The sequence below is a fragment of the Artemia sp. Qi Xiang Cuo genome, chromosome 12 (assembly GCF_049724085.1).
Source record: "Artemia sp. Qi Xiang Cuo chromosome 12, ASM4972408v1, whole genome shotgun sequence".
Taxonomy (NCBI): domain Eukaryota; kingdom Metazoa; phylum Arthropoda; class Branchiopoda; order Anostraca; family Artemiidae; genus Artemia; species Artemia sp. Qi Xiang Cuo.
In genome coordinates, this window is record NC_142805.1 from 48,390,332 (window position 1) to 48,414,503 (window position 24,172).

At 36.0% G+C, this 24,172-nt stretch overlaps 2 protein-coding genes across 4 annotated transcripts in view; one reads left to right on the plus strand and one right to left on the minus strand.

Moving 5' to 3' along the window:
* The window catches only part of LOC148946209 (D-lactate dehydrogenase, mitochondrial-like), a 531,845-nt gene that overhangs the window by 241,317 nt on the left and 266,356 nt on the right, over positions 1-24,172 (plus strand). The gene's annotated exons all lie outside the window — the stretch shown is intronic.
* Positions 1-24,172, minus strand: part of Gug (arginine-glutamic acid dipeptide repeats grunge) — a 249,811-nt gene that overhangs the window by 79,761 nt on the left and 145,878 nt on the right. For all 3 annotated transcript variants that reach the window (XM_089098272.1, XM_089098273.1, XM_089098276.1), the window contains one exon: positions 9,731-9,801. In XM_089098272.1, the coding sequence (XP_088954398.1) occupies positions 9,731-9,801 (71 nt within the window). The remainder of the gene's footprint in view (positions 1-9,730; positions 9,802-24,172) is intronic.

Consider the following 24,172-nt stretch of genomic DNA (forward strand, 5'->3'; position numbering starts at 1 on the left):
GTGTAAGGATTATTCTTCGACGGAGAGCGTGAACGAGGAGGAAAGGAGACAGACTCTGAAAGACGATCCGTACCCGGGATTGATTGGGAAGAAAGAAGTCCGACCATCTGTTAGGGGATGAAACTCAGCAGGCCCCCCTCCCTTGTACTGGTGAATCCACAGAACCCTGGGTACAGTATGTTCAAGAAAATTACACCTTTCAAAATTGAGCAGTAAACGATGTCAGGACGAAATACCGAGCATAGTCGAAAATTACGGCTAAAAAAAAAAGCGCGACAATATAGAAGGATCCATAGCCAAAACGTTTCTCAAGGAACTTCCAGGGACAGCTAAGAGTTCCGAGTAAAGAGAGAGAAAAATACTAGTAAAATTACCCTGGAAAATACAATAGGTTATTCACTTTTTGTCCCTGATGTACATAATCATGCGCCTCCGACACAACGTCGAGCTTTACGTTAGCGATTGTCATTCTGTCCATGGCTCTAGATTAGGCTACATTGGTTAAAATTTGAGACTACGCATATGCAAAAAAAAAAGAAGAAAATTAAGGCAAAAATCTAGAGATATTGCTGGAGGTAGGTTCTGGCTCAAAGGTCCCGTTCCTACATGCCTGTAAAGAGCAAGAATCAGCGTTTAGAGCAAAATTAGGACTGTTCCTTTCTTGTCTGTGGCAAATGAAAGCAGGGTTATTTCAAGGATGTTTTTCGGGGGAAGGGGGGTTACAAAAGGATATTTTTTCGGGGAGAGTTTAAAAAAACTTTATAAAACGCATCAAAAAATTTTTAACATTCATTTTTGTTACGTTTTTACGAGTCAGGCGCACATTTCGGGGGGAGAGGGGTCAAACCTCCTAACCACCCCCTGGATATGGCCTTGAATGAACAGTAACTTGATTTTATGAAAAAGTTCAATTTTACTTTAAACGCTACAAAAAAACTATTTTGGGCTCTTGCGACCAATTACGTAGTCTAATTCAATTGGGAATGACCTCAACGCTTACAAAGAAGGGATCCATCAATGTTGCTTGGATATTTCAGGTTGGGGCACTATCTGTGCGTAAACAGGCTTCATCCTCTGTCCAGAAGGTCGGCGGCTAAAAAACTGGTGCGGTGAAGCTACACCAGATAAGATTTGTTGAATGCAACCAGATTTGACGTCTTTATGGAGCTTAACAGATTAGTCGCAAGGACTCGTCAGGAAACTACCGCATAATTCCACGCAAAACCTCTTACCCAATATCCTGTTCCGAACCATACAACTGATAACAAAAACCAGAAACCTCCTTACACGACATACTTTAACTGGGATTCCCTACGTTGCAATAATCTCGTTTTAGTCAACAAGAAGAAAAAATTAAACTTCCACTTTATCTTTTATTTACTTTTCCTAGTTAATTATATTATTTTACACAAGTTTTTGTTAGTTTTACCAGAAGAGTGCATTCTATAATTTAGCTCATTAAAAACCACCTTTAATCTTCCCAACCGCAAGTTTACTTCAAGACAGGGAAAAATAACTGCACGATTACACAAAAGGAAAGAAACCCGCTGAACAGTCACGCTACACGGCTACAGTGTTTATTGCCAAAAATGTTCACAATAAGACTACTTTTTCTCAAGCCAATTCACCTATCAATTCATTTTGCCAGTTGAGTATAATCAGCGACCCGACAGAACTGATATACCCGCCCATGGATATCCATTTAGAGCCAATTCTTAAGAGGATATGAACATCCATCTTCTACTGCTGAGTTGAAACAGGCGAAGATATCCAATTAAATCTAATGGCACTGCTGAGATCGATTCAGTCAGATGCACAGGGGTTGGCAACCGTGTCAGCAAATCTTATGCATGCTGCGTACTAGCTCCGGATCGTTCACAGAATTATCACTAGCAACAATAGGCGTAAAGCAATGTCGTACACTGGTGCAGTTTTGTGTATAGTCAGGTAATTTATCAAAGTATAAACACATATAACAAGTACTGACAAAACCTGTCCTCTCCACACAAACAAAGTGACCCTTTGTCCGCGTCTCCGGAGACGATTCCATACCTATGCGAACCTGGCGCCTAAATGTTTCAAGTTTCGTAGGTGATTATACTTGTTCCGTAAAAGCTGTATTAAATTTAATTTATTGGCTCGGAGCGATTAAGTAGTACAACATTTCCCCTCTAGAGGCGCTGAGGTACACGGGGTCACTTTAGGAGAGTTTTGTGAGTACTTGTTCAGTATGTGTTTATACTTTGGTAATTTACCAACTATTTAACTGAAAATTGAGTTGAAATTCATCCTTGATAAATTGCGTTGAAAAATGTTCCTGTACATAATTATGGGTGAATGCACAACGAATAATTTGGAGGGAGAGAAGATAGAGGATTCCTGGCTGTGAGATGGTATGAGACTTTATAGAGCGTTTAGAAGAATACAATTCACGAAAATTTAGGGGGGGGGGGGGTAAATTAGATTTTTCAAAATATAGGGGGCAAAATTTGTCCCTTCTTTTCAATGAAATTGCCAAAAAAAAACATTTGTCGTAAAAAACTTCAAGCAATCAGGTTAAAGAGTGAAATTGTTTTCTTTTTCATACTAATGTTCGGTCCCATCAATATATTTTATCTACAATTAGTGGCGGAATGGTGTAATAGTCCCTTCTGACAGTTAATTTTGATAGTTTTGAAGTTCAATAAGTCTTCACTATTGTTTTAAAAACTTAGGTTTGCATTTGATTTCTGTTCTGATTTCCACATCAGGGAAAAAAATGTAAACAAAAAAAAATGTAAAAAACATGCATACACGAACTTCGCATATTTTCGAAATTTCCCTTGTATTTGGCCATACTATGAATTACCCTTTTTCATTCGTTATATTACTTACATGCTTGAGATAGCATTCGAAAACATTATCGATTTTCCAATGCAGCAATTGGAGGCAGAAACAGAGGAGCAATATATCCCCTCAAATTGGGACAAAACAAGATGAGAAAGGAAGGAAACGGGGATTGAGAAGCAGAATGAACGCATAAGAGCGAGTAAAATACAAACTAGTGAAGTGACAGAAACCAGATTACAATGCAAAAGAAGAACTGAGTAAACACAATCGATCGACTAGAAGAAAATCATCACCAGAACAATTCAGATTGTATCACACACTGGACTGAGAGTTCAAAAGGAAAATTACAGTGGTCAGATGAGAGCAACATTAGAGGTATAGCTATAAACAATTAGTGGTGTTCAGAATCATATTACGAACAGATCAAACAAGTCTCTAGAGATAGTTTTCAAACTGGCAGTCCACACTACAAAGAAGATAATGGAGAAAGGGGTCAAGACCATGTAAAAATGTCCCAAAAACCATGACACAAAGGGCTAGTTGCCCTCCAGTCTTTTTGGTCACTTAACAAGGGCACTAGAACTTTAAAATTTCCGTTCTAATAAGCCCTCTTTTAATCTTCTAGGACACGTATTCGCGATCTTTCTTCTGGTAAAAATACAAAATTCCATATTTTTGTAGATAGGAGCTTGAAACCTCCGCAGTAGGGCTTCTCTAATATGCTCAATCTAATGGTGTGATTTCCATTAAGGTCACTTGACTTTTGGAGGGTGTTACCCCCTTGTCGAAAATCAGACAAATCTGAATTTGATGGGTAACATTAAACTTATAAGAATTGTATGTATTTGAAAAATCTAACCCTTTGATGCATTAATTATTATCAAAATTCCTTCTCTTTTGTAATTTCGGTTACTATTGGGCCGAGTGGCTCCTTACTTACAGTTCGTTAATACGAACTGTTTAATCATAAAAAAAAATACTGATTTCCAGTCCTGTTCCCAATTAATCGTCCCAGCACTAATTAAAACTATGAATTTTCTATCTCTTTCTCTACTTTCCTTTCCAAAGAAAAAGGCAACATTTCAAGAGTCCATAGAAATCATTTACCGCTCAAAAGCTTAGAGGGAACTTGGAAACGCTTTCAGGAACAATCATTCTTAGAATTCTATGTTTCTAATGGAAAACTAACATAAACGACAGACTAATTTTCGAGAATTTTATAACATACCTACATTAAATGTTAAGTAAAAGAGGTCTGTTTTTAAGAAATTCTTGAATAATCAGAAGTCTGGCGACAAAACAAAGGTCTTTCTTATGGCAAAAGATCGTTCATAAGGCAAGGAGTACAGTATATTCTGTGACTGGCAGTAGGCTTTACATGGCCTTGTCTAAGAAGAAAGATCGAAAGAAGAGATGAATAAAATAGTGTGTAGATTCTATCAACAGAAATTGTATAGCCTTCTACTCTACGAAGATCTGATCATACTGATCAAACAGCAGGTAACGAACTGTAAGCAAGCAGTGACTCGGGCCAATAGTAACCAAAACTCTAAAAATACTGAATTTCGATAACAATTGGTACATCAAAACAATTGGCTTTGTGTTCTGATTTTAAATTGATAAAATTTATTCAGTTTAATGTCACCCATCAAAAGAGTGAGAAGATTTGCATGTTTTTCAAAAAAGGAGGGAAACACCCCTCCCCCCTCACAAAGTCAAGTGATCTTAACAAAAATTACACCATTAGATTTAGCACCTATCTACAAAATGTGAAATTTTACTTCTTTTTTTTTCTAGAAGAAAGATCATGGATGCGTGTTTATTCATTTTTTTTTTTATAGAGGGTTATCGTATCAAAGCGATGGTCCTAAAAGATCGGGAGGGGGCTCATTCAAACGAAAATTTAAAGTTATAGTGCCCTCTTTGAGTGACCAAAAAGATTGTGTCAATGGAAAGTGTTTTTTTCTGCCATTTTCTCGCAACAAACTACGATTTTGCCCCAAAGGGGATCGAGTTTACCATCTACTGAAAATTCCGAGATAGTCCATCGATTTAAAAGTATCAAAACTATATATTGGCAAAAATAACATCAAAACTATATATGTGGCAGAGGAATCAATGCCCCATGGTGGTGCCTTCCTTCCTGAAATGTTACGTATATAGTCCATACAAGATAAATGGTTAATTTGAATATTTATTTTAATCCTTGATTTAACTAAGTTGATTCATTTTATTTTTCACGAAATTATGTTTAGTGATGAATAATTCCGCATTATCTATAATAAAGGAGGGGCGGTGGGCCATGTGTAGGAGGAGGGGGGGGGCAGATGCCGAAAAGAGCGCATTTCTATGTCCAAATTGTCTAACCTTAGTCTTCAGATAAACATAGAAGTCAAAGAGAGATAAAAAAAGTCACCAGATGCCGAAAACAAACGGGACTACGGAAAAGACAAACTAACCTGACGCGGATATTTCGCCTCTATAAAACAAGGCGTCTTTAACGCTAAAAGTAGATGAAGAAAAAAAGAATAAAACCTAAATTGTGTGATTGTGCCTACTGTGTCAAGCCCCTACGGTTAGAAATAGCTGTGGCATCACCAGATTGTACGTAATGGTCAGGGTGATGGAAAATGTGTTCTGCCAAAGCTGAAACAAAAGTTTCAGGAGGTTAACAAAATTTCAGAGCCTTATCTATTGAGTTACGATGCTCAATAAATCGTTCAACAACTGTTGGTGGGTTCGGCTAATATAAAACTTTCTACAAAAACAAGGAATATTATAGATCCTTCCCAGAACTCAGAAAACTACTCAATGGTCTAATTGATTAAAAGCGTGTATCAATGTTATATTTACGTAAAATTCATTTCAGTTTTTCACCTAGGCTAGGTACATAGGGTAAAGAAATATAACTCTTTGTCAAATCCAATTCGGAAGACTGTGGATCTGCGTTTATTTTAATATTATATTTAATGTTTCTTTTTTCTATTATTTTATTTATGAATTTAACCGGAAAACCATTACAAAATAAAATCATAGCCAGCGAAATTTTTTTTTCCTTTAGACCAGGGCACTTCGTATCGAAGGAGTTGTCGTAGAAACTTAGAAAAGGGCTCATTCGATTGGAAATTGGAATGGCTAGTGATCAGTTTATTAGTCGAAAGTGATTGGAAGGCAACTAACACCCCTTCCACGCTCACCATTTCCCCCAAACACATCCAATCAAAATTTTGAGATAACCATTTTGTTCAGCGTAGTCGATTTCCAGATAGAAATTATGTTTCTGAGGAGGACACTCCCCACAACCGTCAGGGCAAGGGTTGTAAGTTACGCCCTGGGGGCAAATATGGTTTTTATAGAAAGCCACGCCCACCATTTATCCAAACACATCCAATCAAAATTTTGAGATAGTCATTTTGTTCAAAGTAGTAGAAAGGTCTGGAAATTATAACTTTGAGGATGAAACTCCCCCCAAAACCCTCGCGCCCACCTTTTCCCCAAACACATCCAATCAAAATTTTTAGATAGCCATTTTCTTCAACGTAGTTGAAAGTTCTGGACATTCGGTCTTTGTTGATGACAACCCCCCCCCCCAAGTCCTCAGGGCAACAGTTGTGAGTATGCCCTGGGGTCATATAAGGTTTTTTATAGAAATCGTTGTCGTAGAAACTTCAAAAAGGGTTCATTTGATTGGAAATTGAAATGGCTAGTGCTCTCTTTAATAGCCAAAAGTGATTGCAAGGCAACTAACGCCCCTTCGACGCCCATCATTTATACAAACACATCCAATCAAAATTTTGAGATAGCCATTTTGTTCAAAGTAGTTGAAAGGTCCGGAAATTATCTCTTTGAGGATGACATGCCCCCCATAGCCCTCAGGGTAAGGGTTGTAAGTTATGCCCTGGGGGCATATAAGGTTCTTACTGAAAGCTTTGTCGTAGAAACTTGAAAAAGGGTTCTTTTAATTGGAAATTCAAAGGGCTAGTGCCCTTTTTAAGTCGAAAGTGATTGGAGGGCAACTAACTCCCCTCTCACGCTGACCTTTTCCCCAAACACATCCAATAAAATTTTTAGATAGTCATTTTGTTCAACGTAGTTAAAAGTTTTAGAAATTAGATCTTTTGGGATGATAACCCCCTCAGAGCCCTCGGAGCAAGGGTTGTAAGTTATGCCCTGGGGGGCATATAAGGTTTTTACAGATAATGATGTTGTAGAAACTTCAAAAAGAGCTCATTCGATTGGAAATTAGAAGGGCTTGTGCCCTTTATAATAGTCGAAAGTGATTGGAGGATAACTAACAAGCCTCTCACACCCACCATTTCCCCAAACACATCCAATCAATATTTTGAGATAGCTATTTTATTTCGATATAGTTAAAAGGTCTGGAAATTATGTTTTTGAGGATGACACTCCCCCCATAGCCATCAGGGAAAGGGTGGTAAGTTATGCCCTGGGGGAATATAAAGGTTTTTTTATAGAAATCGTTGTCGTACAAACTTCAAAAAGGAATCATTCGATTGGAAATTGAAACTGCTAGTGTTTTTTTTAATAGTCGAAAGTGATTGGAGGGCAAGTAACCTCCCTCTCACACCCACTATTTCCCCAAACATATTCAATCAAAATTTTGAGATGGCCATTTGGTTCAACGTAGTTGAAAGGTCCGGAAATTGTATCTTTGAGGATGACAATCCCCTCACAGCCCTCAGGGCAGGGGTTGTAAGTTATGCCCTGGGGGCATATAAGGTTTTTATTGAAAGCGTTGTCGTAGAAACTTCAAAAAAGGCCCATTCGATTGGAAATTGAAAGGGTTAGTGCCCTTTTTTAACAGTCGGAAGCGATTGGAGGGCAACTAACCCCCCTCTCACGCCCATCATTTCCCCAAACACATCCAATCAAAATTTTGAGATAACAATTTCGTTCAACGTAGTTGATAGTTCTGGAATTTACACCTTTAAGGATGACAACCGGCTCATAGCCCTCAGGGCAAGGGTTGTAATTTATGCCCTGGGGGCATATAAGGTGTTTATAGGAAGTGTTGTCGTAGAAACTCAAAAAGGGCTCATTCAATTGGAAATTGTAAGGGCTAGTGCCCTTTTTAATAGTCGAAAGTCATTGGTAGGCTTGACATTTTTATAGTAAAGACCGATGTGGGGTACGAGATTTTTTTTTTTTTTTTTTTTTTTTTTTTTTTTTTTTTTTTTTTTAGGCCAGGGCACTTCGTATCGAAGGAGTTGTCGCAGGAGCTTCGAAAAGGGCTCATTCGATTGAAAATAGAGGGCAAGTGCCCTTTTTGTTAGTCGAAAGTGATTGGAGGGCAACTAGTCCCCCTTCCACTCCCGCCCTCTCGTTTTCCCATTTTGTTTAAAAACTAAATGTCGCCTTTATATTTAAACAAAACGCACTATGATAATATTAATTCCCAACAAGGAATCTCAGCAGTATCCAAGAACCACTGAGGGTATTATGTTCAAACTTTCGGTTTGCTTCTGCTCTTAAAATTTAACCAAATCAAAATAGCGTAAGTGTATCTAAGCTATCAACAGATTTTTTTGCGAATGGTATCAAGTTTTCTATTTCAGGTCAACTAGAGGAGGTATGAAACTAAATAAAACACTACTATCTGTGTTCAGATTTTTAAAAGGGTGGATGTTGTTAAAAATTACTGAAAATTTTTCTCCAGCATGCAAATAGCAGGCCAAACTATAAAACTACCACAAATCAGCATCGATAAATAAATGAAACCCAAAACGAACAGAAATTACAATAAATAACCGAGTCAAACTCAAAACCAGAACATTATTTGCACTTTACTGAACAAATACAAATAAATGTGCATTGTCAGTTTAATATAGATATAGTGATATTTAGTAATCAGCATGTTAATATTATTTTATTTATTAAAGTTATAAAAGTAAAAACATTTATATTTTTTCAGGGAAGTGCAATTTATGTTCTGGCCTTGGGAAGGTATAGGTTTTGAGCCCTACTCATGTTAATTTCTGCTCGTTTTGAGTTTGACTCGGTTATTTATTGTAATTTCTGTTCGTTTTGGGTTTATCGAAATTTTTATTGGATGTGTTAGAGGAAATAATGGGCGGGGGGAGGGAGGTTGGTTTCCCTCCAATAACTTTCAACTATTAAAAAGGGCACCAGCTCTTTCAATTTCCAATTGAATGAGCCATTTTTGAAGTTTCTACGACAATCACTCTATACGAAGTACCCTGGTCTAAAACAAACCAAAAAAAAAAGTAGTAATAATAAATAAATAAATAATATATTGTGCCAACATCGTTCTTTACTTAGGTGGCGCTATTGTGCTGTCTATGATAAATATCCGCCGTTTATTATCTTGCATCAAACAGGTCGGGCAAGGTTTGACACCAAAAAGGATGAAACGAAAAAGGACATTGAATTCTAGCCTTTGGAAATCCAATAAAATGACCGTTTGCCAACTTTAATTCAGCAAACTGTTTTTTTTGTGTTTTTTTTTGTGGTGAATAATAACAATTAATCCTAATTGATGTTGTTAAGAGGGCCATAAATTATATCTTGCCTAAACCTCCCCGAAAAAAATGTTTTATTTGTTTTGTAGCAGTAGATTTCAGCAAACATCCAAAAGCAATAAATGCCACAGCAATAAATTGTAGTTAATCATTTCTCATGTCAATGCCATTCGACTATAAGAAAATAAGGAACACTTTCTGAGACAATTGGTTTACTCAGATTAAGAATTTCTGCATTTTACTGCAAGTACGCACCTCGGAGTTAAATTTGTACGTCAGGGTCGTTGATATGAACAGTTTCTTTTTCTTTTCTTTTTATCAAAGGCGCCAAGTTCAAAGTTTTTTTTTAAGTTTAGATGTATTGGTAGACAGAAAGAAACAAAACATACAAAAAAACTTACCCTTCTGAACTCTTGTATATTGCAAATAAAATAAGGCTGGTCAGCTCGCTGTGACTCTATGTAAACGGAATCTGAAAAGAAGTATATCATAAAATAAATCTAGATTATGAAAATATACATACACACATATTTAAATAAATCCAGCCTACAGAAAGAAAAAATCAAGAAATGCATAAAAAATGTGTTTATATCCATTATTGTTACGTTTTAGGGGAGGGGGGTCAAACCCCCTAACCCCCTGGATACAGCCTTGTTCTTAAGACTTCGATTCCTTCTTCCATTAATTAATTATTAAGTTGAAAACAAATTTAATTTGTCTTGCATCACGAGGTCTCAGAATTGGATAGTCAAAAAAAGGAATTTAGGAATCGTACCTGCAGAAAAAGTGGACCGGGGAACTTACCTGCATAGGAAAAGGAACTTAAGGGGAGTTTCCAGAGATCTGATCCAGATTAACCCCAGTCAGAGGAATTTAATTTTTAGCAGGAGCAGCTTTAATTTAAGCTTACAAAAGGACTAGACAATACATCTTAATAGGTGACGGATCAACGAGATCAACGTACAAATAATATACAAAAAATTAGGTGAACTGGATTTTCAAATCTATCTGAAATCCGAAATCCAACCTCAAAGCACATTAAGCAGAAAAAAAGAACAGTGATTTTTAGCAATTGCGGTTTGAAGCATCGGGTTGCAATTCCCATTGTCTACACAGTCCAATCCTGGGGGGGAGGTCACTGGAAGGTCCCAAATTTGTTTTGCTTTTCAGGGAAATTCTTCTCAACAATTACGACAGAAATACCCTCTGTAACTCCCCCTCAGTGGCTGTATAGTAATAATTGGAAATTAGCCGGGCAAAACAAAAAAGGAACCGTCCAGTGGTTTCCTAGGCTTTAGTAAGCGATTCAGCAGGACAGACGGTAACAAAAAGGAATATCCTTATGAAGAAGTCACATCCATCGATAGCTTAACTTCAAGGCCGTATCAAGTGAGAGATTTTACCTGGTGTGACCCCCCCCCTCCAAAAAAAGATGTCCGACCCGTGAAAAATTACCAAAAATGCATTTAAACTAATTTTTGATTCGTTTTGTAACGATTTTTTGTAACCAAAATACTGCTAAGCGTATTTTAGTCTGCATCGCCGAAATTTAAGATATAAGGAATTTAACATGCTTCAAGCATAGTTTACTGAATTTGATCAAGCATTGTTATTTCCCCTAGTAAGCTAAACTTGATAAATAATGAGAGTGCGTGTAAAACCGCACGGAGAATTACTTAGAGACAGAGACAGAGCAAAGGACCGCCAATCCTGTAATCGATAGAACTTCCAAATTGATTCCTATTAACTCTATGAAAGACACGAGAGAGATTAATATTGATGATAAGAGCAACCGCGGGGACAGGCTTATCAGGATAGAATGCGTGGTAAATAAACACATACCTCAGCCGCTGTCAAAAATCAAAACATATTACAGACATTTTTTAGGATCTTGGGTTAAACAGTCCCTAGACTATTAATTTGAATGAAATCGCTTGCTAATTATAAAAGGTAAAAACATTTTCGAACAGATTCAATGACTCCATATACTAAACATTTGTTTGATAGGCCTACAGTCTTAAGCCAATAGTCGATAAAAGTGTAGGTACCACAGAATATTCATGCAAAATAAAGAAACAAACTTAGTCTCTTCTTCAGGAACGTACACAGGATTTTGTCGACAGGGGGGGGGGGGATAATAAAACAACAGTTTCTATTTGATAATTCGAGGAAAGTGCCCAAAATTTTGGTATTCCGGGGGGCCCGAGGCCCTCCGGGGTATGTCCATGCCCTTCTTGTTATAGGTTCATGTCGTTTTCCCATGATAATGGGAAAACGACAGTTAATTTTCAGCGGGGGGTAAACACCAGCCACCGCTTATAGCACCCCCTTAGTAATAAGCGAAATGAGCTTGATGGATTTTTTTTCACCAAGCCACTTCGTATGGATGGAGTTAACGTAGACATTTCGTAGGGGGTTCATTTGATTGGTAATTGAGAGCTCTTGTGGTATTTTTAAGTTCTTCTGGTCTTTAGAGTCAAAAGTGACTGGAGAGCAACCTACCCCCCTGCCATGCCCTTTTTTGCTGCCCTCCCCTCAAATAAATCCGATCAAAATTTTAAGACAAATATTTTGTTCAGTATAGTTGAAAGGTCCAATGATAGTACCTCTGGGGATGACCAGACCTCTAAAGTCCTTGAAATAAGGGCTGTAAGCCATGGAGTTTTGTAGGATTTGTTAATGAGATAGGGGGAAATGTTTGATCCTGGGTCTTCAAAAAGGATAAGGGTATTAAGGTGAACCTCTCAGGAAATGTTGAGGGGAAACACAGCCATAAACGATACGAGATGAACAATATAAAATAAATATCAAGAAGTTCACAAATGCGAGAGCAATTTAAACGGTCTAATTTGGGTTGATCAAAACACGCCTATGGTGAGCCGTTGAGGAGCAGACAAATATCCTTTTAACTTGTTGATGTGGGCTGTCTCTCCCTTTCACAGTCATCAAAATTACTAAGGGTTTACTAACAACCCACCCCCCCCCCACGAAAAAGCACTAGATATTATTTGCCAATACGCATCGCTAACGACTAACTTACAATCCCTTTCGTAACTGGACTTGCACTGAACAAATTCACGTCCAAGATTTAAAGAGCAAACAATGTCAGTAAAATTATAGGGGCCCCGTTTTCGATATTCCATATGTATTGACTTCTGTCGAAGAAAGGGCAACTGCTAGATCCATTGTTTACATTTTCAGTAAGCAAAAGAGCTGGCTTTACAAGCTCATTCAGCCGCGAAAATACATCCGATTCAAAGGAATATTCAAATTAATAAATAACTTTTTTAGACCACACTGCTTTTCCATTTACAAATAAAACAAATCTCACGTCTTTATAATGTCCAAACTGACAAATATTTTCCTGATTTTTTTATTTATTCATTTTTTTGTGGCAAAAAAAAACAAATTAACTGTAATTAAATGAATAAAATCGAAATAGAATAAATAAATTACTAACTAATCTCACTCTCACCGCATCTGAGAGATGCCACTCCCCTAACCGGTCGTTAAGCTGGTATGAATTACTATAGTTAATAAAGATGTTGTTGAATCCCTTCGTAATACTTAGTACAAAAGCCACTCAAGCTTTTTTTCATACTTACCACAGTATATAAATTATAGGTTAGGTTATACTGTGATACTGTGATATACTATACCTTCATACTGTGTTATACTATACCTTTATACTGTGATACTTACAAACTATAAGCACTAACTATTTTAAGCTCTAGCCCATATATAAGAAGAATTCAATTTGAACATCCAAAAGGGAAATCAGAAACACCTTAGTTCTCAGAAAAGCAAGTTAGAAATACCTCTGGTTTTCATTGCAGAGAAAGGAACTAACTGGAAATTCGCCTGATTAGAATTCTGGCAAAAGGATCCCCTTAGAGATTTTGAGAAATGAGTTTCAGAGTAAAGTCGGATGTGTTTATTGTACCATTTTTCAGATGACATTTTTTTTTTTTTTTTTTTTAAATCCTAGCTTTAACGAACTGAAATTTGAACAATAACATTAAGTAATAGATTTAAGGATCTCAAAAGCACAGACCAAAATCATGGGTGCCCATAAGCTGATGTTAAGGGGGGGCAAACCGTGATTAGTTAGAACTGTTAATGATATATAATAGAAATATCAGGACAAAAATATAAAAAAAATGTAAACATCCGTCAGCCAGGGGGGGAGGGCGCCCCCTGCCCCCCCCCTTATGGGTGTCCATGACTAAAATATAGATTGTTTAAAGAATTCTAGACGACCTGACTGGTTCAAATTTGTATCAAAGAACCAAACAGATATAGACGGTTGGATTCCCAAACATTCTTAGAAATTTAATTTCCAGTAATTTTACATTTTAGACTGAAGCTACGAAGAGTATGATTTGGCGAAAAGAAGCCAGGTTTTCTCAATACTATATAATTATCTGTTTGTTTTTTATGTAAATAAATATGATGGATACGTATATTAAAGTCTTATAAGCACAGATAGATCTTGGCTGAGTAGTAAGAGTATGGAATAGCAAACTATACTTGTCACATTTTATTCCTCTTAGAATGTCGTAAAAACAAACAGGCTATTGTATAATGCCTGGAATCATTTTCTGAAAAATAGCCTGATGAGTCAAGTGACGCCTGTCAAACAAATAAGCTTTCAAATGGGGGTAAATCCATTTATTTAGACAGTGAAAAAAAAAAGGTACAGAAGTCCAGATATTTCGATCACATATACAGTGACCGTCTTCAGTAGAAATACTAAAATAATAAAATTGAAACTAACATATTTATACACAACAAAATAAATATTTTTTCAGGTCATTCACAAAATAATGAACTTCCGGATTATTCACTGGATTATTTTCAGAGAGATTTCATTGACAAAGTTCATTCAAGGTCTTGATGTAAATTTCTTTCTTTAATCTTGCCCAAAGGTAAAACAAATTTCCAATGAAGGTGGCAAAGCCTTCCGTGTCTTCTAATTGCAAACCAAATGTTGAGTTTATAGTTTTTAACTGGGTTGGTCTCATTTCCCCAATGTACGACGTATTTTCGACGTAAAATCTTTAATTAGGTGTTGTTTTCTTAGACCACACTGCCTTTCTATGACGAACAAATAAGCTTTCAAATGGGGATAAATCCATTTATTTAGACAGTGAAAAAACAGGTACAACAGACAGGTACGTCTGTTGTACCTGTGAAAAAAAACAAACAGGTATGTCGTAAAACGGCAGTGTGATCTAAGAAAACAACACCTAATTAAAGGTGTTGCGTCAAAAATGTGACGCCTGCCAAGCCTGGAAGAACTGTGCTAAGGGTTGCGGGGACTATATCACGCGTGGCGGAACTGTCCCATGCGTTGCGAAACCGTTCCATGCGTGGCGAAACCGTTCCATGTGTTGCATAACTGTGCAGCACGTGTGACACTCCTAGATGCACATCTGGTGGGAGACAGTCGGCAACCCCTAGACTTAGAGGAAGGATAGATTGGCCAGCTGTGATTATAAGGATGATCGAAAGAGAGAAAAACGCTTGAGATGACGAACTACGCCCGATGCAAGCGGGATTCAGATCGACATTCAGCACTGTTGACAATATTTTTACTTTGAATATATTGAGAAGACGAACTACGCCCCTCCAATTAGGCGTACATCTTTTTAAGAAAGGTAATAGGAAGTTACACGAAAACCTTGGGTCTATCTTCATAGGGAATGTGGTAAGTAAATTGTTTTGTAAGGTTCTGGAATTTAGGCTAAGAGATTGGTTAGACAAGGAGGAATTACTTAGCCCGATGCAAGCGGGATTCAGATCGACATTCAGCACTGTTGACAATATTTTTACTTTGAATGTATTGAGAAGGAAAGATGCTAGTGGGAAAAATGGTCGGCTGTTCATAGCCTTTTTAGACCTGGAAAAGTGCTTTTGATTCGGTAAATAGGAGGTTGTTAATTGAAAGTCTGTTAGAAATAGGCTTGCCGTCTTGCTTTGTAGCAATAATAGCAGATATGCATCGGAGGGTGAAATTTCCTGTGAAGGTTATGGGAAATTTTTATATGCTGGTTACGTCTCATGTGGGTGTGAAATAAGGATGTACTTTATCTCCTAAGCTTTCCTCCTTGTTTGATAATGATTTAGATAGTTTTATGAAAAATAATGGAGCCCCTTATGTATCCTTAGATTGGTTTAGGCTATCATGCATGTTATTCACGGATCACACAGCTCTAGTGGAGGATAGCAGAGATAATCTTCAGAAGCAATTAGATATAATAAAAAAAATTATTTAGAAAAGAAGGATTTAGAGTTGAACGCTAAAAGATAATTAGTATTCGCATTTAGGAGTAAAGAAGATGTTGATTCAGAGGATCATTTTAATTTGTAGGAAAGGTGTTTGAGGTTAAAGAAGAATTTTTTAATTGTATGTTAAGTTTAGCGCATTAAAGGAGATGTCTAGGCATGTAGAATATTGCAATTTAAGGGGTAATAGGCTAATAAATATGCTTTTGGTCAGCTAGCTGACATGAGGATCCAGAAAAGAGTTTTTCAGACAAAAGTAGCTTCTAGTCTACATCGGGGTTCTGAGGTTTGGGGTTTTGATACAGCAGCTAAGCTAGAAGTAGTACAGCTAAGATATTTTAAGAGAATTTTAGGCTTGAAGGATTCATTTAGTTCAGTGGTACTGAAAGGAGATTTGGGGCTTTTCACTTTAAAGAATGTTAGATTGGTTAGAATGGTAAAATTATGGGGGAAGATAATTAGGCTACCTAGAGTTCGGCTTCTTAAGTCAGCTTATTTGGAGAGCTTGAAGGACGGTGGACGTGATTCATGGCCAAATCAGGCCAAGAAAAGACTGGACCTCTGTGGACTTTCGGATTTGTGGAATGAAGGAAAAGGCCCTATGGGTGAAACCGTGTCAGTATGAAAGGAAGTCCAGCTAACCCTAATGACCAAGAAATCCAAGAGTGGTAAGCTCATAAGGGCCAATCAATGTGTTTGAGGTTTTACTCCCAAGCCAAAGACTGTTGGGGAGGGGGGAGGTTTATTTTAAATTTTGGTTGAATAGAGAGGATTTGAAGAATTTGTTGTTCGTAAGAAGGGATAGTTTGGATTTAGGTGAGAGAAGGAAATTTTTGGGGAAGTTTTGGCTGGCGACTGACCACTATTTTTTCCCAATATGTGGATCTATGAGTGAGAATTTATTTCATTTTGTATCCGAGTATGAAGAGCTGTCTGAGTTGCGGGATGAATGTTTTGGACGAGTGTTTGGGAGTGATTGCTGGTTAATTGAGCGGATGGCTGAGAGGAATGCATGTGCTATTAAACAGTTGTTTAAGTTTCTCCGTTTAAGGGTTAAACATAGGGAATCATGATTGAAGGGATAACCTGTTACTGTTTTTAGGAATTGAATTTTATTATGATTAGTGTTTGCTGATTAAAATGTTCAACCTTGATGTGTTTCTCTTTTGTCGTTTTGTTGTTCTCTTGTTCTTTTTTGGTTTTTATTATCTAGAGTTGTATTTTGTTCCTGAGCTTTGTTTGTAGACTGTATTTTGTGTTACTATAGCCCACAGGCTTTTTGAAATAGATCTTATCATACCATAGATATATAGCATATAACCATTTTTTCGGGGGGGGGGGTACATTCAAGGATTTCTTCATAGGGTAGAAGCTTGATATCCCACCAAAGGTAAGGAGGTCCAAAAGTTCAACTTTTATTTTTGGATAAATCTGGCAATGTTGAACTTCAAATAAAATTTCAACCAGTCATAAAATGGCCATCATCCAGCTCGTTTGAATATGAATATGTTTCAAGGAGAATTCAAATGAAGACACTAATGTAAGTCATTTAAAATCACTAAAATGAAAAACACAAAACTCACGAAAAAACAGTTGTTGATAATTGACAGTCTTATTTCACGGATGGAATGATATTTACAAGTAATTAACAATGGAATAAAGCCCTTGACCCTTGATCATATTTCATTTTGAGTCGAGCAGGACCGCTCTGAGGAACATAAATAAATAAACAATCAGAAGGAAATGGTTAAATTCTATTTCCTTGTTGAGCAATACTGCCGGAATTCGGTTTAAACTCATTTGCGGTGTATTTGCTTGTCTCAACACAAGCATAATTTTCATTGAGATTGCTTCGCCCGTTTTTTTTGTGATTGAAAGGGGTTTAATAGTAAAAAGAAAATACACAGTACAAATACAGTAATCACATCATCACGACCATAACAATTGGCGATATCTGGCGCATTTTCTCGGGAATGCGTGAAAACGTGAGCAAAATTCTGCTAGTGGACCTTTACACACTGGCTACATTCCATAGTATATACTTCACGGCAGACAAGGAGGACTGTCCGCGGTTGGGATAAACAAATGCTTCATTAAATCCAACTGAACAATCATAAAACATTAATGTAGCATTTTACACGCAGAATACAGTATTAGCCTATATACAAAAATGAAGCTACATCATTCAGTCAAACACTGTATAGCGTCCAAGAATCTGATCCGATCAACTCCATATTGAAATGGATTTTAAACGTCCTCCATATTCAAACACACAACTAAAAAAAGGAGAGTGCAGAACTGAATGCGTGACAATGTAGTCAAAGTGAAATACGCCTTTCTTTGACTTTTTATTATATTTTATCAGATTGAGTTAATTACTTTAGGCAGTGTATCACCCATTTGGCCATTTTTTTTTTCGTCTGCGCAAAAATAATACAAGCTCACTTAATTGACTTCAAGCCAAGTTTAACCCATTTCTAATGTTTTTCTGGTAAACTTCTCTCTTCAATTACAAGCCTACTACAGAGAAGAGATTTTCGGGGGTAGTTCCTTTTATTGAATTTTAACCGATTATTAAACATGCTAAGAGCAGATAATCAAAAGAGCGTTCTACATTTTATAAAATTGAGTTATTCATTTTTGGCAGTGTATCACCCATTTGGTCTTTTTTCGTCTGTCCAAAAATAATACGAGTTCATTTAAATGACCAACTCAAGACATTTTAAAGTAATTACCCAAAATTAACAAAAGTGAAAATAGGAACTATCCATTACCATGTCAATAAGTTTGACTGAAGAATAAATATTATTTTTAGAAGCCAATTTGACTATTTAAACCCTAAAATCTGAGCTATAACAGAACACAGACAAAACTGAACATTCATCCATCAGATAATTGATACAAATCAAATTTCAATCAAAGGTGCCGAAATGGAAAAACAAAGTGGCTTCAGCCCCCCCCCCCAACCAGAAGGCGAAATTTTTCTGATTTTCTAACTTTCGGGAAAAATTATACATTCCTGGCAAAACAGCGCTAGAGCCGTACTCCCCGTGTAATTTTAGCTAATCCCTACAAAAAAGGTCTACGAACGCCACTGCATTCAGCCAACAGCGTTTTCCCTTTTGGAACTTAACTCCGGAGCTGTTCTTATACGGACAACCAATTTGATCTACGGAAGATACATCAACGGAAGAGGGATTAGAGACAAGGCGTGTTTCGTATCTAAACCACAATTGGTTTTTATTGAAGCGATAAGGTTCTTTATAAAGGCCGTCAAGTTGTAAAAATCGAAGGAAATAAAAAAATTCATCAGGGCTCATTCTCACTAGTCTTCGGCTTTCAAGTAATTAATCAATTTGACAAACGGTGAAATAAGATTATAAGGCTTGAAGGAAATAAAAATAAAAATTTATATATATATATATATATATATATATATATATATATATATATATATATATATATATATATATATATATATATATATATATATATATATATATATATATATATAATACATTTTTAGTATTTCTGTTACAAAAAAAAAATATATAATATTGCAATTGAAAAACTGTCAAGCCTTTTGTATTATCTAAGGCAAACTTAATAACAAACGAGTACCACGCCCCTTCACCAGAAGGGGGGGCATGATCTCCCAATCCTCTTCCCCAGATGGATAAGTACCTGTATTATAATGTGTGTGTATTTCAAAGCTGGTAAAGCCTTATACAAAACCGATACAAATAAGCATAATAAATGAGCAGATACAAATAAATAAAAGGAAACTCCTATTTTTTAGCCTTTAAACCCTTTAAAATAAAATTGCCTATTGCCACTACATATCTAGCAGACGAATTTAAGGATCCCCAGTAGCAGCTCATCATTTCCACACTGAAACAAATCTCCCTTTAGATTTGCCGTGTCATTGCCCCCACTGGCGGATCCAGGGGGCCGGGCCTCCAAGATTTTTTCTGGCACCCTTATTCCTTGTTTTTTTTCACTCTTTTGTTAAATCAATTTGTCAATTTGGTCAATTACTGGCACCATTGTCACATTGCCCCTCTCCCCAAGATTTTGTTTATTGTCGCACTTTTCACATTACCCCCTCTCCCAAGATTTTTCTCTAGATCCGCCCCTGATTGTACCTAAAAAGAAAATGTCCCAATCCATCCCCAAAGTAGCGCAAAATGGGCAAATTCGTAATCTATTTGGAAAATTAATATCCCTCCAATATGTAAAAAGTGGTAAACAATTAGCTCGCGCCTGAATTCAAAGTATAATATATTTAATTGGTAAATTCAACTTGAAATAATATTCTTCACCTAAACTCTCTTTAACACTTCTATAGAAAAATGAACTAGTCAAAGCACTTGTGCCAGCATACGCCTGATAGTTTCTATGTACCCAAATTCGTTACAAGCGAGACTCTTATTAAAAAAAAATATTAATAAAAAAAAAAAAAAACTGGCAAAGTTTTTAAGTTAGTGTCATTTATTTCTGTACTTTTCCGTTTTTATTGCTTTTGCTAGAAAAATGTCTCGTTTCCCTATATTCAAATTTAATAAATTGTAATTTTTCTCATTGAGTAGAATATTTTGAATCTATATTATGTTTTTTCTTGTGTTTCCTTTATTATTACACCAATCATCAGATATTAGAGAGATTTTCTAAATGGTTTCCCAAATTCAGGTAATAGCTTCATTAGTCGTTCTGCACAGTCGCTTCATTAGTCGCTTTGCAATTTGGCTTGGGGGTTGGCCAAAATTTACAAAAAAAAACGAGCAAAAAATATAAAATACTGATAATTACACACACATACAAAAACCGTGATACTTCGTGAGCTTGATCCTGGGTTGAATCAACTAATATATAGTAGGAGATCTTAGCCTGGTCATCAACGGGTATAACTGATGGCTTGAGTATATATCAGAAAGCTCTTGTTAAGTTTTCAACCTGAAAACTTGAACATACTGAGAACAAGGATGATAAACATAGCTGAAATGTTAGAAAGCTGTATTTTTCGCTCTCTATTAAACCGATTTCCAGAACCAGCAAGTACAACATTCCATTATAAACATGGACCGAATGAGAAACCGATCCAACGTATGTTTCGGAACAGGGAAAATTGTATCTAGGTTACGTACGGTTACATTCGGATTGCTGAATTTTCCCTTTTTACATACGCCACTTTGGCAGTAAAAAAAAAAAAAAAAAAAAAAAAAAAAAAAAAATCCATATTTTCAATAGATAAAAAGGGTTTTCACAGATGTATACGCATTTTAGAGAAATTGCAAATTCCAGAGAAATGACTTTAGGACTGTTTTGGGTACCCTACTAACTGGTCGTATCTCAAACAGTAAGCTGCATGGAGAATGTTTAATAGCCCCTTTCTGGGGCTATTAAATAAAAAAAACAAGATTTTTTTTTAAACTGAAAGTAAGGAGCGACATTAAAACTTAAAACGAACAGAAATTATTTTGTATATGAAAGGGGATGTCCCCTCCTCAACGCCTTGCTCTTTACGCTTTCTACGTTTTTTATTGTTTTAAAAAACAGAGTTGTGAGAAAGAGTCAAACTTTAGCATAAAGAGCCAGGCGTTGAGGAGGGGACAGCCCCTTTCATATACGGAATAATTTCTGTTCGTTTTAAGTTTTAATGTCGCTCCTTACCTTCAGTTAAAAAACTTTTTTTTTAATTTAATTTCTGAAGGTTTTAAAATTAATGCAGGTTTTGATTTTGGCTCACCGTAGATGAATAATTAAAACGAAATTTGCATATTAATTTTAATTTGTTTTGGCTAAATGGCTTTCTCGAAACTTGTTTAATTTTATTCACGAGCGTTTTTATTAGTAATAACTATATGTAACTTACGAAATAACTTACGTAACAACCTTCTATACTTGTGTATTTTTATTACGTATATTAGGGGGTTCGCCCCCAAGTCAATACCTCGCTCTTTGCGCTAAAGTTCAAATTTTTTGAACTTTAATTTTTTGAAAACTTGAACATACTGAGAACAAGGATGATAAACATAGCTGAAATGTTAGAAAGCTGTATTTTTTGCTCTCTATTAAACCGATTTCCAGAACCAGACATAGACATTTTTTTTTATTTTACCAAAAAAAAAAACATTCAACAAACATCAGAAATAACTAGACAACCACATTAAGATTAAAAAAAATCCTGTTGGTAAATGTATCTCCTAACCGCCCTTTAATCAAAAATAAATAAAAACAATAATAATTATTAATAAATTCTTATTTTTTCAAAAAAAAAAAAAAAAAGGTAAGGAAAAAAAAATTCAAGAAAACAATTTACATTGTCACAATCTAACCATCCTCCCCCCTTCCCTATTCCTCCCCCCAGTCTCCAAAAATTATCCTCCTTTTTCAACCAAAAAAAATTCTTTAACTTTTTCTTAAATGAAAATTATCGGCCGCTCTAATACTATCCGGGAGACCATTCCATACCGAAACAGCTATGTTCCGTAAAGCAAAACTTGACCTTGTTGTATGTCGGATCTCACTGAAATAGTCAACATTTCGTGTAGAATATTCATGGTAGAGAGAATTGCGGGAAAATACATTCCAAAAGTACTCAGGAGATAACATATTCAGACACTGATAGACAAACACTGATAACTGATAATCACGCTGCTGCTAAACATTCAGAATGCCAAATTTTTTGTAAGATTGGGCAGTGCTTTCACAATGGAACATCTCTCCGAGTACTCTGATTGCTTTATTTTGAACAATTTGTATCCTTTTATAGTTGCCGATGAAATTACTGGCCCATACCGAGCATCCGTACCCAATATAAGGGTCTACAATAGCGCTGTAAATGAGCTTGAGGGTTGACAGAGGAAAGGTATGCTTCAGTTTTCTCAGTATCCCGAGTCTTCATGGGAGCTTTAGCTGATACTATCTCACTGTGTTTTTTCCAGCTGAGATTGCAGTCGATATGAAAACCCAAGTAACGGAGGTCATATACTTGTTGAATAACCTCAGAGGCATATACAACTACCGAATCCAGTAGAGAAAGAGTCCCAGTTCTGCTGACAATCATGTAACTGGTTTTCTTTGCATTAACAGCGAGGCAAATCACACTCACAAATACGCGGAGACACTGAAGTGCATGGTTAGCTTTTTCAACAGCTTCTTGAACAGACTTTGCAAAAACAGTTATAGCTGTATCATCAGCAAATGAAGTAACAACACCATCAGTTATATAATACCGCAATGTATCTACGTAAACTAGGAACAAGAGAAGTCCCAGAACGGAACCCTGCGGCACACCACAAGTAACAGGCATCAATTCACTGACAATATCTTTGTGTACAACACTTATAGACCGACCGAAAAGATAAGATTCAAACCAACTTAGAGCACTATTTTTAATTCCAAGACTTTTTAACCGCTTCAAAAGTATATTAAAGTTAACTGTATCGACCGCTTTCTTCAAATCAATAAATATCATTAAAGGAACTATATTTCTTTCAAATCCATTATTCAAATTATCTAAAAGGTGATGCATTGCGTGCAACGTTGAGTGACGCTTTCTGAAAGCGAATTGACTATCACTAACAAATCCAAAAGAATCTAAATAAGAATAAACTTGGGAATAAATAACTTTTTCAAAAATCTTAGAAAATAAAGGTAAAATTGATATTGGTCTATAGTTTGACAACTCATTCTTGTCACCTCCTTTGTGAAGTACAATCCCTTTAGCTTGTTTTAACGCACGTGGAAAGTCACCTTTTCTCATTGATTAAATAAAAAAAACAAGTTTTTTAAACTGAAAGTAAGGAGCGACATTAAAACTTAAAACGAACAGAAATTATTCCGTATATGAAAGGGGCTGTCCCCTCCTCAACGCCTCGCTCTTTACGCTAAAGTTTTTTATTGTTTTAAAAAATAAAGTTGTGAGACAGAGTCAAACTTTAGCGTAAAGAGCGAGGCGTTGAGGAGGGGACAGCCCCTTTCATATACGGAATAATTTCTGTTCGTTTTAAGTTTTAATGTCGCTCCTTACTTTCAGTTTAAAAAACTTGTTTTTTTTATTTAATTTCTGATCGTTTTTTAGTTAATGCAGCTTTTATTTGCATAAAAATTTTACTTTTCTTTTGCTAAATCGATGTCTTTACAAATTAACTTACGCAACTAACTTCTATATTCGTATATTTTTCTTCTGGCAAAAAATACAAAGTTGCAGATTTTTGCAGAAATGAGCTTGAAATCTATGTAAGAGGGTTATCTGATAAGCTGAATTCTCACAGTGTGATTTTCAATAAAATTCTTTCACTTGTAGGGGATGTTTCACCCCTATTTAAAAAATCGAGTAAATTTCCTCAGGCTCGTATCATTTGATGAGTAATACTAAACTTAATAAAATTTATATATTTAGGATCAGCATTATAAACACATTCTTTTGATACATTTATTGACATCAAAATTTCGTTTTTAAAAGTTTCGATTACTATTGAGCCGTATCGCTTGTTTTTTTATTGTTTTTTTTATTACGTATATGTTATTACTTATATGAAGGGGTTCTCCCC